The following is a 17065-nucleotide window of genomic DNA, read 5'->3' as shown; positions in this document are numbered from 1 at the left end:
TTGTAAATATTATGTATCTAGCTATAAATCTAACAGAAAGTATATAAAACCACTATGGGGAAAATGACGAATATGTTTAAGAGAAATTATAAAAACCTGAATAAATGGTGAACTATAACATTCTCATGGATCAAGAAGATGCAAGATTTAAAGATGTCAATTCTAGCCAAACCGATCAGTGGATTCAAAGAGCTACTTGACTAAGATACAGGTGGCTCTATGGCACAGTGATGCACAAATGACCATCTCACTAAACAGAGTTGGGACAAATGGTTAAACATTTGGGGGGAAAAATTAAAATTGGAACTGTTATCTTATACCACATGTAAGAATCAGTTACAGGTGAATTTAAAAGGGTAGGGGGGAAGGAAAGCTTTTGCTTTATCTCAAGATAAAGTAAGATTTCTTAGATAGGACACACAGGCACATAAAAACCACTGACCAAAAGAGGAAGATGGAAAAATCTGATTACAGTTAAAATAAGGAGATCTTGTTATCACAGTTTACCATTAACAAAGTGAAAAACTAGAGAACGGGAAGTGACATTTGTAATGAATACATTTGGGAAAGGACTAGTATCCAGAACACATAAAAAACTCCTAGACATTAATGAGGAAATTACAACCTAAAAAAAAGATGATAAAAGAACAGACGCTTCACCAAAAAGGAAATCCAATGTCCAATAAAAAGCTGTTCACCCTTTAGTAACCTAGAATAGGTAAAGTAAAACCATAACGAGATACTACTACTTACCTATCAGTTTGGCAAGAATTAAAAAGTTTGGCAATATCAACTACTAGCAAGGATTTGGAACAACAGGAATTCTCTCTGCTGGCGTGAGTTTAAGATGAAATAACCGCTTTGGAAACTACCGTGACATTATCTAATACAGTTGAAGATTCCCAGCAATTCCACTTCAAAGAATGCTCGACCAATGTATGTGCCTCAGGACATATATCTAAACGGGGATTCACTGCAGCATCCTTCACAATAACCCAAAGGCACAGCAACAGCACAACAGATAAGCAAGTTGCAGCGTAATGAGAGCTGGTACAGAGCAATGCGTGCTATACAACAGGGAAGTGACTTCTACAGGGTGGAGCGAAAGTGGGTTCACAGTAAAGTACATGAAACAGTTTATTCTTGTGTTATTATTTATTAATTATTGTATTATTTTCCATATGAACAGCTGTAAACCTACTTTCGCCCCACCCTTTATACAAGTATGCATACTGAGGTGATAAAGCACACAGGAAAGCAAGGTCATGGGAGTGAGGGAGGAAGCTATGATCACGAAGGGCTATTGAGGGGCCTTCTTGGGTAGTAGCAATGTCCTAGATTTTTTTCCTAGCAACAGTGACACGAGCATTTGCTTTTTAAAACACTTCTTGAACATGTAATATTAAGGCCCATTTTCCATGCATATTGATACATGGCACACACAAGAGACAGTTTCAGTGTTATCTCCTCCAGAGGTCTCCCCATACCCTGCCGAGGCAGGCGCTCCCTCAGCACCCTCCTCCCCTCGGCTGGCTGCCCAGCTCATTGCCCGCGGGGGTTTCCCCACTCTCAGGGCAGGGATGGAACCTGCCTTGGCTCCCGCTCTGCCCTGTGCCGTGCAGGTGGTGAGTGCTCAGGGTGTACGTGCCAAATTAATCGATGGCTGCGAGGAAGGATGGGAGTTGATAAAAGAAATTAGCCCTGAAACAGTCAACTGACAACTAGTAAGAATGTACCGAGCGATGTGACAGAAGCGGAGACCCACCTGGAGTCAGAAAAACTGGGCTCTAGTTCATCAATAAGCGGCCACGTGACCTTAAATAAACCACTTTTTTCCTCTGATAGTAAAAATGATACAAATGGCTCCTACTTAGTGAAGTCCAACTCTGTGCTTCTAGCTGTGTCACCTCAGTTAATCCCCACAGTGTATTGGCAATGTATTTATTTTTCAGCTCTTTTATTGATTAGGAAACAGGTTCAGAGAGATTAAATAATTTCCCCTGAATTGCACTGACAGCTAAAAAAGTGCCAAGATCTCCAAAATTCATGCTTCTTTGATACCGCGAAGCTGACTTCTTTCCACCTGTTTTTTCACCCATAAAAATGGGGATGTGGTAATGTCTGTGCAGCCTGCCAAGGCCACTGTAAGGCTAGAAGGTGACACTGAATGCAGAAGCGGCTTGCAAACCTTACAGCGCCACTCAAGTGCAAGGAAGAAATATGTAATACGTACCTCCCATGGGCCCACACAAAAGCAGATGGTTTCTACCCACACTGAGCTTTCCCGCCAGTTATAAAGGAAAGCTATGTAAACAGGAAAACTAGGAACACACGTCAATAAACTGACTTTAGGAAGCCACCTGAAACAGCACGCAATATGGGTTAAACTGTCAGCCCAGCAGTGAGTGGACATCCCGCTTGGACTGGGTGACGGTCCCCTTCCACGCTTCCTCCCTGTTGTCCACTGTCCACACAGCCGTATACAGTTTGATGTACACAGTTGTGTAACCACCACTACAGCGAAGACAGAATATTTCTACCACCTCCGAAAGGTCCCCTGCGCCCCTCTGCCGTCAGTCTCTCTTTCCTACCATTCTTAGAAACCACGGAAGTGATTTCCGTCCCAAAGGTTTTGCTCTTTCCCAGAATGCAGAGGGCTCTTTTTCATACATAAGTCAGGCCAACTTGTCCTGTCCTCCAACCCCCCATGGCATTCAGAATGAACCCCAAGTGCCTCTCCATGGCCCCCGGGCCCTGCACGGTGGCACCTCCCTGCCTCTTTAGTCCCATTTCACGTCACTTTTCCTTGCCTGTGGTCCAGCCTCCCTGGCCTTCTTTTTGCTCATTGTGGCCTTGGGGCCTTTGCATCTGTCACTTCTGCTTCCTCAGATCTTCCCTGACCCGCTTTCTTATCCCTCACCTCCTCCAGCCACTCTCCGCTGTCGGCCCCATTTCCTGCGTTGGTGCACAGCATGATATGAAACGGCCTTGCTTACTCACTTACTTGTTGACGGCCTACCTCCCTTCTCTAAAACTGTGAGGTCCTTGAGGGCTGGGGGGCTTGTTCGTCTTAGTAAGAGCTCTAGACCTGAAAACTTAGAAAACAACACAGGGTTGGGCATTGGTATTCACAGAGCAAACAGGTGCCAAAAAGTTAGTGCACAGTGAGGTCCATGCGATTGAAACTCTAAGGAAAGAATTCAAAGAGGAAACTGGTCTCACATAGGACATGGGGGGTGGGGGGCATGACTCAGAGCCAGGGTCCCCCACTGCCATTCTATCAGCCCTTCCTCAAAGTCCCCCACTGATGGGGCCACAGAGATAGAGCCAGTGCCTTTCCTGCGCTTGCCCTGGGGCCCTCCGGCTTGTCGCTCTCCTGAGGCAGGGGACCCCCATGCTCCTCGGCTGGAGCTCCCCCGTGTAGCTGAGGTTGTCTGGTCTCTGTGCTCGGGGATCACCTTCAGCAGCCCTGCCCAGGGAAGGGCAGCACGTGACCCTGGCCTTGTAAACCCTGACGGCCTTACGAGACAAATGCGGGCTCCACGCTCTCAGCGGAGAGCACACGTGGATGCAGCACGCACTGGTGTCCACAATTCCCTGAGCTGATGTCCCAGTTTTCTTTCTCAATTAGCACTAGGTTTCTGAAAGCTTAATTTTGTTACAATTTATTATCGCGGTTGGGGACAAGGCGGGGAATTCCTTTGCCACGAGAACATCTGTTTTGCTGGACAGCAAGGTTTACATCAGGACCTCAAGACGACTCCTGCTCCCCTGCTCTCCGGCCCGTCTCCCCGCCTGGAGTTACCCATGGGTCTGCCGAAGGCAGGCTCCCCTGCGCACCCCCACAGCGGGGGCTCCTTTCTTGGCCCCTTCTCCTCTCCACCTGTGTGCTCACTCCAGGGGTGCTGTGCCCACTCTCAAGGCCCTACCATGTAGGGCAGCTGAGCCCAATTCTCCTTCCAGCCCCGACCTCTCTTCTCAGCGCCAGAATGACTTCCCAAGAAAACCGCTGAACGTCGCAAGCAGGACGCAGAAGGTGCCCTGCCAAGATGTGAAATTCATGCTTGTGGTTTGCCTTGCTTATCTTCCTTCCACCACCTCCCTGCTCCTATGCGTCCTAACTCCATTGCCCAGGTTCAAAACTGGGAGGACTTCTCTGATCTCCTCTCTTCTCCGTATGTTCAACTGGACACCGGGTCTCACATCTTCTGCCTCCAAAATCTCTCCCCATCCACCTCCTTATTGACATTCCTACCAATTTCCTAGTTTGAACAGTAACAAAAATTCTCTCTGTTCCTAAGCCTCTTCTCTGGTAGGTATTCCATCTCCAAGGCCCCCCAACTTGGTACCCTACTCCCCTCCCATGGAGTATGTATTCAAAGTATACACCCCCTTAGCAAAATGACCAGGGAACCCTACTATCGAGCTATAGTCTTCATTTCCAATCGCTTCTCCTCATATTCCCCAGGCCCCAACTCTTCAGTTACAGAAGGCTGCCCACGACTCCTGACGGAACCCTACTTTTGTGCTTTAGCTCATACTGTTTCTTCTTCCTGGAAGGCCTTACCCTTTTCATCAGGATGATTCTGATTGTAAAAGAGAGAATTCCAGCTGAAATAAGTTTATGTAAAAGAAGAGATTTATTGATTCCCTTGAGTGTCTAGTCTATACAGCCAACACCAGTGATTAAAATAATATCACCACATGTCCTTCTCGCTCTCTCGCTCTCTCTATTCCTCCGCCAAATTCCCTCACCCATCTTCTAATCTCTCAAAGCCTCAGCCTCTCCCATGATAAGCAGCTTCTTCCTTGCAGAGAGCAATGGAGATGTGGGAACATGGCCACAGACAGCTCCAGCCTTCCATTATTCCAACCCAGCAAGGACGTTGCTGGGATTCCAGACAGAGTTTCTTCTCATAGAAACTAAATAATTCCAGAGAAGGACTCTGACTGGCCTGGCTTCAGTCCCGTCTCATCCCTGGGCCAATCACTGTGGCCAGGAGAACAGGATATTGTGAATGGCAAGGACTGAGTCACGCCCACTTCCATCTTCAAGCGGCAGGAGGTGGTGATGGGCAGCCCCACCAGAACAGCCTGGAATGCGTGAAGCTGGGCACAGTAATACAGCAGGTGTCCACCGAACTCCCATTCTCCGCCCAGCTGCCTTGAGGTGTAATCCTGAGCCCTTGTGCAAATTAAATTCCATCACTGCCTCCTCTCTGCCCGACGGCACTGATTTGTCTTCTGCCAATGAATCAGCCCTCTGAGGGCAGGAATTAGATCAGCGTAAGGCCTCACCCAAAGCTGTGACTCAAGAAAATCTTCACAGTCTGCAATTATTATGCCCAATTATTTGTTAACGGAGTTATCTCCTGATTCCCCTGGGGCACGGCTTGCTCACCAGTCGAATCCCTAAGCACCTACCTAGATCAGTGCCTAACATGTAATAGGTGCTAGATAAACATTGAGTAAATGAATCAATAGGTAGTTTGAACAGAGTAAAGATTACCAGTCTTTGGTGTGCCAGTAAATAAGCACAGCTGCTTTTTAGTTCTTCCTAATTCACAGAGAAAAATACATGATGTGGCAGGAACTCCTTCAACATCTTGTCCCTACGATCCCCTCCCCTCCCCAAATTTCTCCACACACTCCCCGGGCTCACTGCCCCCCTGGCAGTCTCAGGGAAGGACATGCACATTCCGGTCCACGTCAAGCCACCGTCCCTGTCTGCACCCCACTCTGCCCATCCTGCGGGGGCTCTCCCCACTTCTACCACTTCCTCTCCTATGTCTTCAATATCTCCCTCCCTCCGGGCTCTTCCTTTACAGCTTTTCAATGGATCCATGTCCCTCCATGACAGCCAAATTAACAATAAAAATAAAACCCTCCTTGAACCCAGTACCGTCCTCGTCTTCCGTCCCCAGCGCCCCCTCCTTCTACAGGCCAGGTTCCTTTTTCCAGGAGTCTCCCTTCTGGGCCTCAATTTCTGCAGACGCTCTCACTGCTTAGCACTCACCGAGCCTGGCTTCTATCCTACCAGTCCACTGGCACTGCTTCTGCCAGGGTCACCAACAGCTTTCCAGACCCAGTGGGCACCTGCCGATCTTCCTCTTGTTTGACCACTGCAGGATCTGACTCAACCAGCCACTTCCTCGCCTTCTCGAAAGGCTTCCCTTCCTTGGCTTTCAGGATACTGCCCTACCTTGGGTTTTCTTTCCATCTCTCACATCGCATCCTCTCAGTTTCCCTCACAGGCTCGTCCTCCAAAAAGATTCCCATTTCCTGGAGCTGGGGAGGGGGGTGTGTGTGTGTTGGGGGATGCAACCTCTGCCTTCTTTCCCCTTCTCACCCGGCCTGGCGAGATTACCAGCACCTACGGCTCGCGCTGCTCATAAGCACCACAGAAGTCCACTTGGCCCTTCTCTCAAGTGTGTCCTGTCCCCTAATCCACGCACCCAGCTGCCTGCCAGGAGTCTGCGCTTGGACAATCCGTAACAATCATCTGCATGACCAAACTAAGTCATCGTTTTTCTCCCCAAGCCATCCCACTCCTTCCTTCATTTTTCCCACCTCAGGGAATGGTGCTGCCATCCACCAGGGACCCAAACCAGGAACCCTGACTCATTCTTGTCTACATCCTTGAGAGTTTGGTTCCTTCTCGATGCCCTTCCAATTTATCATCAAATAAATCCGGTGATTCCACTGCTCTCGAATCTGTCTCCTTTCCCCACTCCCACTGCTTTAATTCCGTTCTTAATCTTTTCCCACCTGAATCGCAAAAATAACTTTCCATCTGGTCTCCTAACCTCCAGACCTGAGGTGCAAACTGATCCTACCACTCGTTTCCTTAAAACCCTCCAGTGGCATCTCATTATAATAAGAATAAAATCCAAGGTCCTTAGCACAATAGTTAAGGCCCCTCTTGATCTGATCCCTGTCTCATTTTCCACCCACACCTCTTGACACTCCATTTATATATTGTACTCTGACTCAAACCAAATTATTTTACATTCCTGGCATGATCCATACGGTGATGTGGCGTAGCGCCTTTGCACATGCTGGTCCCTCTGCCTGGAATTCCTTTTTTCTACCTGGTGAACTGCCATTCGATTTTCAGACTCAGCCCACATGTTGCTTTCTCCTGGCTGACCTCTGAACACCCTGCCCAGAGAAGGTGCCCTCTGCTCGCCCACAGCTTCGTGGCACTTCCTGTCCCGAAGTGTAAGTGTCTTTTACATCTAGCCTCCTTTAGGCTGAATTCCTCAAGGGCAGGGGCTGATACCTTCCTCTCTACCTCCATTATATCCTGTATACAGTAGCACACAGCAGGCACCCAGGAAATGCTTATGGATGAACAGATTGACAGATTGACAGATAAATGAATAGCTGAATGGATGGATATCTTACTATCCTGTCTCTCCCAAGTCTTCTACCACTCATCTGCTTCCACCAAAGACAGAGCCTTCAGTGGCAGCTCCTCTCTCATGCCACCTACGAATGGCCCCACCTCTGAGACAGGAACAGAAAATGATTTCAGGAACTGTCCAGATGGTGGTAAGGGAACACTCTGGTGTCAGAATCAATGGGACACAGGACGATGACCCAGCATCAACCAAACTCTTGCTATTCTTAGCTACCAACCTCAACCAAGGCTAGTACCACCCCACTCGCTGATGGGTACTGGTCCTGGTCACTCTCCACTGCCCACGCTGGTGGTCATCAAGTAAGAACTGTGTGGGTTTAGAATGGAAAGGACGTAAATTTTAGAATCAGACAAACTGTTATCGGAATGCATTGCTATCGCTTACTCTCTGAACCTCGCTTGCTCATCTGTAAGATGGAGCTGATGACCGTATTCCCTCATAGGTTGGTGTGAAAAGACAAATGAAGATAATGGATTGAATTGGAAACGCTGACCATAGCCTATGATCGTCAAAGGCTTTCAGTGTTATTATCCCGGCTCATGTAGAAATGAGTGTGCATTCCTGGTATATCTCATTTCCTTCTCTCCTTTCTTGAACCAACGTTTGTGAAGTACCTCCTTTGTGCCAGACATTGGGCCCAGTGTGGCATTATGAGCAAAAATAAGTCACCATTCCTGCTTTAGAGAGCTCTGGTAGGGCCGGGGCACCCAGACTAGCAAGGAAGACAAACACATAATCACCTAGTTAATTTACAACATGTAATAAACATTAGTGCTTCAAGATCCTGGAGGCAGGTGACCCAGGGCTGATTTTACTGCATGGGGATTTTACTGTCTGTTGGCTAAAACACAGGCAGAGGATCCAAGGGTAAATCCTTGACCATGGAGTCTTATCCTTATATTTCCTTATGTATTCTAGCCTTACATATCCCCCTTTCTCTCTCCTCTGTTCTTGGTTGAGAAATCAAGTGAGTAGGGGGACAAATTCAGGACACTGACTATTAGCCTTGCAAGATTTTATTTTACTTTAATTTTTGGTGCTATGAAAAGCACAATGTTTTTCCTCTTCTCTGTAAAGAAAATGAGAACTAAAGATGGCTCAGCAGATAAAAGCTGTGGGCGGTAAATACTCCCACAATCCCCCAGCACTTCAGGCTTCTAGGTTTCTCTTTGCATTTACTGTGTCTTAGAGCTGGAAGCCAGAAAGAGGCATTCTATGGTGAAAGCCCACATCCTAATTGAGAGGGGAATTGGGGGCTAAATGGCCTGCCCAATGTCAAATTAGAGAGTAAGTCAATATTAAAACATGGTTCTCCTGATCCCTTCCTTTTACTGATCTGTAATCTCTCACGTCGCTGACCGTGGGCACCTGAAACCAGGCAGGTTCCTGCACCTGCAGCCATCCTGGTAGAAGCCAGGGCTGTCCCCATTTCTAAGTGTTCTGGGAGCCACAGGCAAACTTCTAACGTGTCATTGGGTCTCTCTTCCCAGAAATATCCTGTTTCTTACTAAGAGGATACTTTCAGATCCTCCTCTTTGGTTTGAGAAGCCCGTCTGCATGAAAAGTTTGGCTAGAGGTGGTTTTCTCAAAATGCCTCTTAGGACTTTCCTGGCTGAGAAAGCTTTGTGGTTGAGGCTGCTGTTCTGCAATTATCTTGGCCTTAAAAGAGCTTTCATGGGTACCCCTACCCCCACAAGGTGGAACCATAATCGATGCTTTTATATTTAGAACCTTGCATCAGAGACCTCAAAGACCCTGAAAATGAAGGTAATTCCCAATTTCGTAGGCCACTTAGGACAGGAAAGGACCTTGGGGTAGCCCTGGTCCAACTTTTTAGGAAACAGAGCCCTCAGAGAGGCAGGCACGGAGCCACTCCTCTGGACTCCAGGTCCGGTGCTCTTCCCTGCTCTTTGTACGATCACTCCAGCCTCTTGGGCTGAAGCGGCTGCGCCATCAAAAATGTCACATCAGTTATGACAACACAGTGTGTTACATAACTGATGCTGCAGAGCAGGCAAGGGGAAGACGCCATGAGCATGAGGCACAGCGCCCCCCTCCTGGCTGCCAGGGCAGCTAAGTCCCACATACTTGGGAAGAGAACTCCACCTGGGAGGGGAACACCCACTAGTCAATCAACGGAATAAAAACTAGAGCTGACAGTTGTATGGTTTCTAGAAAACTGTTATAAGGGCATTTCATATATTACATCATTTAATGCCCACAACAACCCTATTAGGTAGTTGTATCTATTATCAGCCCCATTTTACAGGCAAAGAAACGGAGGCCCCAAAAAGGTAAGTATTAGGTTTAAGGTCACACATCTAGTTAGTGGTAGAGACAAGGCTTGAGGTCAGGCAGCTTGGTTACTGGGCTCATGCACTTAATCACATCTCAGTTTTAGAGAGTTTAGAGAAGCACACCAAACCGCTTCTCTAAATAAAAACTACCTGTTTCCTTGAACTGGGAACAGGCTACTATTCGTTCTTCACTTCCGTGCTGATGACTGATTTGTTGGATGCTTTCTTTCTAACCACTATTGTGCATCAATGAGAAGCACAGGATAAAATAAGAATGTGATACAAATTCGAACCAATCCTTGGAATGGAGTTCATGCGAACACCTTTGAATTTTTTATGATGATGCCGTCCATAGGGAAGGGAGGTGAAGTGCCCTTCTTACAGCGTCTGCTGTTTGAAAACCCATGTAGTTCATGCACACACATGTGCGTGCATACACATTTATTTTTCTTCTTTCAAAATCAAAAGTTGTTCATCACTAGGGTCAAATTTGGGACTAACTGTTTCCAATATGTTTTATTTCTCACTTTGAAATCATTCCCTCACCAGCTTGTCCATTGTCTTTCAGCTCGAGATGTGCTCTTGTGATAATGGTCTGTCTAGCTTCATAAGAAATGAGTCTGAAAACACCCCGGGAGACAGGAGCCAAGTCCTGCATCCAGATGGACTGAGCGCATGTCAGAAAAATGGGACCTCATCCTACTGACAGGAAATCTCCAGTGTTAACAGAGAGAGTGTGCTGAGCAGCTGAAAAACACGAGTGATCCTGCCCTGTCTTTAGCACAACACAATCTTGGGAGCTGCTGTGCTAAAGAAACAAGAGTACTCTGATTCTGGATGCGGTAAATCTCATCTGTCCCCATGCAGAGAGAACAGATATTCTGGATTCCTTCTGAGTCCTGTCAACCCTCCATAAAACCTCATCCATTTAATCTAATCCACAACACTTTCAACAAGCAGACAGTTTCCATTTCAGAATCCAACAGGTAACTGAGGCTCAAGAATTCCATAGCTGATTCCGGAGGAGATCAGGTGGACTGTTTGTTACTCTTCTGGCAGGAAGGTCTGCTGGTATTTACAGCTCAGTGAACAGTGAGGAGGGAAAGAGCACCATCCATCAGCAAAGGAGAACTCATCTGCTACTTCATCTGACATTCTGTTCGCACTCATGCTGTCTCCAGAGAGCAAGGTGCATCCATTTGAATAAACATGGAGACAGGAGGAAGGGCAGGAGTAAAGCAGCCAAGAGGGTGATTGCAGAAATAACAGGGCCACGGATCTAGAAAAGTGACTCTCAGCAGAATGCTGCCTCACCATGGGACCCTTTGGGGATGCGCAGGAAACGCCCTTTTAGACAGCTGCCCTTTCACAGAGTAATGGCTGCAAGTTGCCATCTGCCTCCACTCATGCCTACCACTTAGTGGGTGCTGAACAAGGGTGTGCTGAATGAACACAAGCTTGCCTGGGACCCAAGCCAAACAGCAGACACCCTAATTACAATACCAGGGTGAGCTGGTAAGAGAAAACCACCAGCTCCTGGCAGCAGGTGACATCTTAAGACCGCCCTCCCTGAAGGGGTGGGGTCTGTCCTGGGAATCCTCTCCCACTGTAAGGGCTGGGGTGTTTGGATGAGCGGGACGTCTTTCTCAGGCAAATCCTTAAGTCTGTTTTACATTGGCACCGAGCAGGCATCTTGGGAATGAACACACATCCAAAGTGCTCCATTCACTCTATCCACTTATGTAAAGCATAGCAGCTAGGAGGCCATGCCTCACTGCCACTTGGGAACCCTCTGTCTTCCTAAAAATCCACTTAATGCTCCAGGGACAGGTATCCTGGACAGAAAACTCAACATCTCAAATGAGGGCAAACTGGTGCCATGGCAACTCTACAGTTCACCTTACATTTTCATCAGGTAGATGGCCAAGCAGTGGTTACTATTTGTTCAGAACAGGAAGTCACTGAAGGTGATATTCTGTTGATCCCACATGTCATTAAATATAATTCTTTAAGAGGGTTCTTTGTAAAGTTCTGGTAATCAAATAAAATTGATTCTCTTTAAAATCTTGATTAGCCCGAAGGACCAAAAGAGTTCCACTGATTGCAAAAATGGCGGGGTTGTATCGTAGGTGAGGCCGCAACCTCCAAAGAAGCAAAATTACTTAAAATGCTACACATACAAAAAGGGCCCGGATTATTCATGGTATATGTGAAGTTCTATTTGTGCTGTTTCAATTATTAGTGTTTATTTCTCAGTACTAAAATGGTTTGGATTGTCTGACACAGAGCTCCCAAACACCAGTTCACAATCACATACACAAATTAAAAAAACAAACAAAGAAAAAAACCCGGAAAGCTACATGCAAATGAAGTTTTTGATGAAGTATTAAGAATCAGGCTTTTAAAACAAGTCTAATTCATGATATCTCTCAAGTGGATGCAAGTTTCTCACCACAACATGTATCAAACAAAATAATTTCAAAGGTCAGTCTCTCTGCAACGTTCCTAGGCTGATGATATAGGTGTGGACACTTTGTTCTAAGCAGCATATGCCAGCCAGTTGTTTATCATGTAACTTCAGTTATTACAGGCATATATGGAGGACTACTCCTCTTCTAATCAGCATGCTACAATGTGGATGACAATATAGGTTGAATGGAATAGTTCTCTGCTCCTCTGGAAATGCTGATTAAGAAGGATCTGGAGATGTCTGAATATTTATACTTTTCCTCTCCATCCAACAGGCTGAGCTACTAAACTGCAGTCCCCATTAGGAAATCATCAAGTTCTCCCAGGGCCTCACCCATAGAGAACTTTCTAATTTCATCTGCCCAGGTAAAATAAAACAGCAACCTAATTAACTCATACGTATGACCTGATACGTGGGTGACCAATCATATTGTACACGCAAGTCTGAAATTGCTTTCTGTAAATGCCACCTGGATTTTCAGGCCTAGTCCCACCCACAGCACAATTCTCCTAATTCAAGCGACTATGAGCCAAGCGGTGATCAGGAAAATCATCTCTGCAAGGGAGGACTCAGAATTTGTCACTAGGATACAGTGACACCAATTTCACATTTTGTGGTTAATAAAACAAGTCCTGCATCCAGCTTGGCACAAGGCCCTGATCTGATTTATTTCAAGCCAAGCAGAGGGCTTAACAGAAAAAGCTGCCATTCATGAATATGCTCCAGGAGGACGGGCCACCAGGGTCCCTTGTGCAAAAATTTACATGGACCAGAAATCTCTCCGACTGACCTTTTCAACAAACCAAGACTATTCCCTAAAGAGCTGGTATATTGAGGTGGGGGGGGGAGTTTTGCCTACAGAATCACAGTTTTACCTGAAATTTTTCTCCAAAAAGGTGTCCTGTGGGGATGACAGAGCGGAGAAGTGCAGGAAAACGGGAAGAAATGCTCAGATACCTGATTTAACTATCGCCAACATCAAAAGCTTGGTGTGGTTTGTTTTTCCCCCCAAAATACGAGACACATAAGACATCCCAGGAAAAGTCTACATTTAAGTCTACATACAACCTTCATTTCAGATTTCCTGCCCCAGTACATAACTAGGAATTTTCATTCTAAAATGGCACACCTATCTCCTCAGAGAGCTCAGCTCTCTTCGAATTAAAAAAGGCTACGTGCCCTTTGAGGGACTCAGTATATATTTTTAAACTTCTTATTAAACCTAATTTGTGGGGCATGTTTAAGAAGAGCAGGGAAGGAGTTGATCTTGCAGATACAAAGTTAATTTGCAAACTCTAGCAGATCACCCCGACTCCCGCATCCGTCTCCCTCCTCCCCGAGCATTTCCGAACGCTTTCGGCCCTCTAGAGAGCAGCTCGGCTCTCTCCGCCCAGCCCCGACTCGGTTCCGAACACTGCCGAGTCCCTCCGAGCCCTGCGCCCAGCCGGCGCCGAGCCTGGCGGAGCCAGCGCAGCCGCCGAGCTGAGCCTCATCGACTTTTCTGGCCTCGGCTGGGCGCTGTCCACCACTCGAAACGCCTGAAACCTCACCCAGCTCCGGTAGCTGGGGCTTCTACAGGGCTTTGGGCCCGCCACTGCAGGTTACAGACTTCTGAAGTTTTAAAACGCCCCCCTTGGGGAGAAAGGGGTGGCCGTGCTTGCATTTACCGATCTGCAAGGGCTCCCGGCAGATGCAACATGCACCTTGTTGCAAAAAGCAATTCCCCAGGCTCCGCCTCCCCATCCATTTGGGTTTCACAAGCTCCAGAGAAGCCCCAGGCCAAATTACCCATGGCTCAGAGGGGTGCGGCGAGCCGAGGGGGACTTCGCAAAAGAAAACCCCAGGGCCCTCTCGAATAAAAATAAGAACATGTCAAGCATATGGGGAAAACTGTCTCCAAGTCGCTACTCCCTACCATCATGGCGCCGCCTAGAACCCGCTTGTCATGCCTGTTACACATGCAAGAATTTTGTATCTTGTTTCTGAAAACCGCAAAGCACGCTTCGCCTCCCATCCACCTTAACACGAAAGGGCTTTTTATTTTCCATTGTTTTCCTACGGGATGCAATTACTTCAGCTATTCTGTCACGTTGAAAAATAATCATTTTTGTTTACTGCACAGCAACCCCTAATTAGGAGCTGTGTGTGCACGAAGGTGTCACAGCAAAGCGACGTGGAATCCTCGCTAAATGGTGTTAATGAACTCCTCTATCCGGAACTGGCAGGTCAACGGAAGAAGCGGGGCCAGGAAGCTCCGGATGGTGACCCCTTCCCCACAAGCCACCCCCTCCCCAAGCAAGCTGCCTGTGGGCTCACCAGGAACTGCCCTAGTGGATGGGGCAAGGAGCGAGCCTGAGAGTGGGAAGGAGGGCGAGGCTTCTTATTGAGAAAGTGCGCAAGGGAAGGAATATCTCATTTTGTTTTAATTTTCCACCATCACTCAAATCCACCCCCAGTTAATTAGGAGGGGAAACTGATATGTAAGGCAGAAGGGGGCGGCAGCAAGTGGGGCCTGAAATCCGCATTGTGGGTAGATTACACGGAACATGGCCTATGCAGAGTGTAAGTAAATACACTGATAAAGGCCATAGCAAATGAAAACTGCCAGTGTCAGGACAGCAAACGCCGGGAGAGTGGGGGAGGAAGGGGGGCAGCAAGGGGCGGGCATTCAGCCTCACAGCCAGCGTTCCCCTTCCACCTCTGCCTTGGATACAGAGCTGTGCCAGTCACATCTACTTAGAAACCCACCCCCTCCCGTACCACACGCCCCTTCCTCTAACCCTCCTTCTCTTTTTTTGGGGGGGGGGCGCAGAAACCACAACCTCCAATTCAGCACCAAACCCATGAACAGCACACACTTGATCCTCCACCCCAGCAATCTAGGGCTGGGTCCCCTCCATGTTTTAACCAAGTTCAAAATCACTGCCCCAGGAGAAGAGCAGGGGAAATGGGATTATGGATGTGGAGTGGGGGGTGGAGGGAGGAGGAGTGAGACACGGAATGAAATAGAGACACAGAGACAGAAATGGAGGCAGCGACACACACGAAACACTCCACAAGCAAGAGTAATGATCATAATCATGCCAATAGTGTGATGTTCTGATCAATATGGCGGACACTGTCATTCATACAACTACAGGCGCACCCCGTCCCTCCCCTCACTCTCCCCTCAAAACATGCACCCCGGGAGTTGGGGGTGAGGGACTCAGAACCAACGTAGAGCGGGGGAGGGGAGTCAAATCCAGGTGTGTGTGTGTGTGTGTGTGTGTGTGTGTACAAGATTTAAAAACCGGGCCTGGAGAGTAGCGTGGAGTAAGCAAGGTAATACAAATGATTAAAAAAATATTCTTAAGAAAAGTATAAATCCCAATGCCACAGGGACTTACTTCATCTGCTTCACAATGGTGCTTTTTCCTGATTCTCCAGCCCCTGTTGGGACAGACAGGGGGAAAACTGGTGAGTGTCAGTTTAGGGGAACGCGGTAGGGGGCAGAGGGGTAAGGCATGCGAGAGGGTGGGCGATCCTGGCACATGGTGGTCCCAACTCGGGGACCGGGTCTCCCCGGGTGCGAATGGGGTGGGGGAGCTGGCGGACGGGGGTGCGGAGAGGCTGGGGTCGGGGGATGAGGGTGGCAGCCCGGTCCTTACCCAGCAGGAGTAATTTCACGTCTTTGGCGGCGCTGATGCCATCCTCTTTGAGGTTTTTCTCAATCGCCTTGCTCCGCTCGAGGGCGGCTCTCTCCTCTGCGCTCAGAGTACATCCCATGGTGGCCCCTTCCCTGCCACAGCCCGCACGACTCGGCAAACACGGCTCCCCGGCTCGGCGCGCCCCCCACCCCCCCAGAAAGCAGAGCCTCGGCTCAAAGGGGGAAAAAAATCACGATGTCTTCCCCTTGGCTGAAAACAAAAATGTCGGGAAACCAGAACCCCCCAAAAAGACAGCTGCTAACAAGATTCTAGCAGCGGAGACTCGCGGCAGCTGGCAGGGCTCTGGGGGTGTTGAAGCGAGGGTGGCCGGGGTCTGGAGCTCGGGAGCCGAGGCAGGAGGCGCCCGCGGTCCGAGGAGGCGCGGGCTGCAGGCACTGAGGCTTGTGCACAACCCAAAATAAATAAAATAATAGTCGAGGCAGGAGCCGCAGCCGGAGCCCGCGGAGGGTGGGGTGGGGGGCAGGGTGGGTCCTTCTGCCGCTGCTGCCGGAGGAGGAGGAGGCGGCGGCGGCGGCGGCGCGGGGTGTGGAGGGAGTGAGTTAGGGGGTGCTGCTAGTGCATGTGCATCGCCGGTCCTCAACCGTCGGTGCGTCCGCGGCGCCTTCGCCGACCCCCGCGCGCTGGGCAGGGATGGGCAGGGGGCCGGCCTGGGGGTCAGATCTCTAGCGGGAGGCGGCGTCGCTGTCTCCCAAAGCTCGCATCGCTCGGTGGAGCCTATCGAAGACAGGGAGAAGGAGAGAGAGCCGCGGCAGCCGGGAGCTCTTGGGGCAGAGAGGGAGCGAGAGATCAAGGCTGGGAGGGAGGGGAGGAAAAAAATGAAGGGGAGATCAAGCGCGCGCGCCACAGCCCGGGCGGGGGAGGGGGCGAGCGCAGCGCGCGAGTGCGCCAGCGGCTCTGCGCACCCCACACAGCCGACCGCCCGCTGACGTCAGCAGAGCCGTGCTCCGGGCCCCCGGGACGCGGAGGGGCGGGGGCGGGAGAGGCGCGCGCGCCCGGGCCCGCGTCAGCTGGCGGTGGCGCGCGCGCGGCCCCGCCTTCCCACCCCCAGCACCTCCCCTTCCCCGGGGCCCGCGGCTCCCTGGGGTGGTCGCGTGCGGGCCCTGGCGAGGGCGGGGCCTGGGCGAGGGCGGGGCCTGGGCCCGGGCGCGCGCCGGGGTCCTTCCCGGC

The 17065-nt window shown here is 49.3% G+C and overlaps 1 protein-coding gene across 4 annotated transcripts in view; it reads right to left on the bottom strand.

The window, feature by feature from the left end:
- GNAO1 (G protein subunit alpha o1) overlaps positions 1-16750 on the bottom strand; it is a 138353-nt gene extending 121603 nt beyond the window's left edge. For all 4 annotated transcript variants that reach the window (XM_054570351.1, XM_054570349.1, XM_054570350.1 and 1 more), the window contains exons 1-2: positions 15839-16750; positions 15578-15620 (exon numbers count right to left, since the gene is read on the bottom strand). In XM_054570351.1, the coding sequence (XP_054426326.1) occupies positions 15578-15620; positions 15839-15956 (161 nt within the window). In that variant the 5' untranslated portion in view covers positions 15957-16750. The remainder of the gene's footprint in view (positions 1-15577; positions 15621-15838) is intronic.
- Between the last annotated feature and the right edge of the window lie 315 nt (positions 16751-17065).

This window comes from Pteronotus mesoamericanus, unplaced genomic scaffold (assembly GCF_021234165.1).
Source record: "Pteronotus mesoamericanus isolate MK-2021 breed Mesoamerican mustached bat unplaced genomic scaffold, CSHL_Meso_final contig_202, whole genome shotgun sequence".
Classification (NCBI taxonomy): Eukaryota; Metazoa; Chordata; class Mammalia; order Chiroptera; family Mormoopidae; genus Pteronotus; species Pteronotus mesoamericanus.
This window is presented reverse-complemented; position numbering and strand designations above follow the sequence as displayed.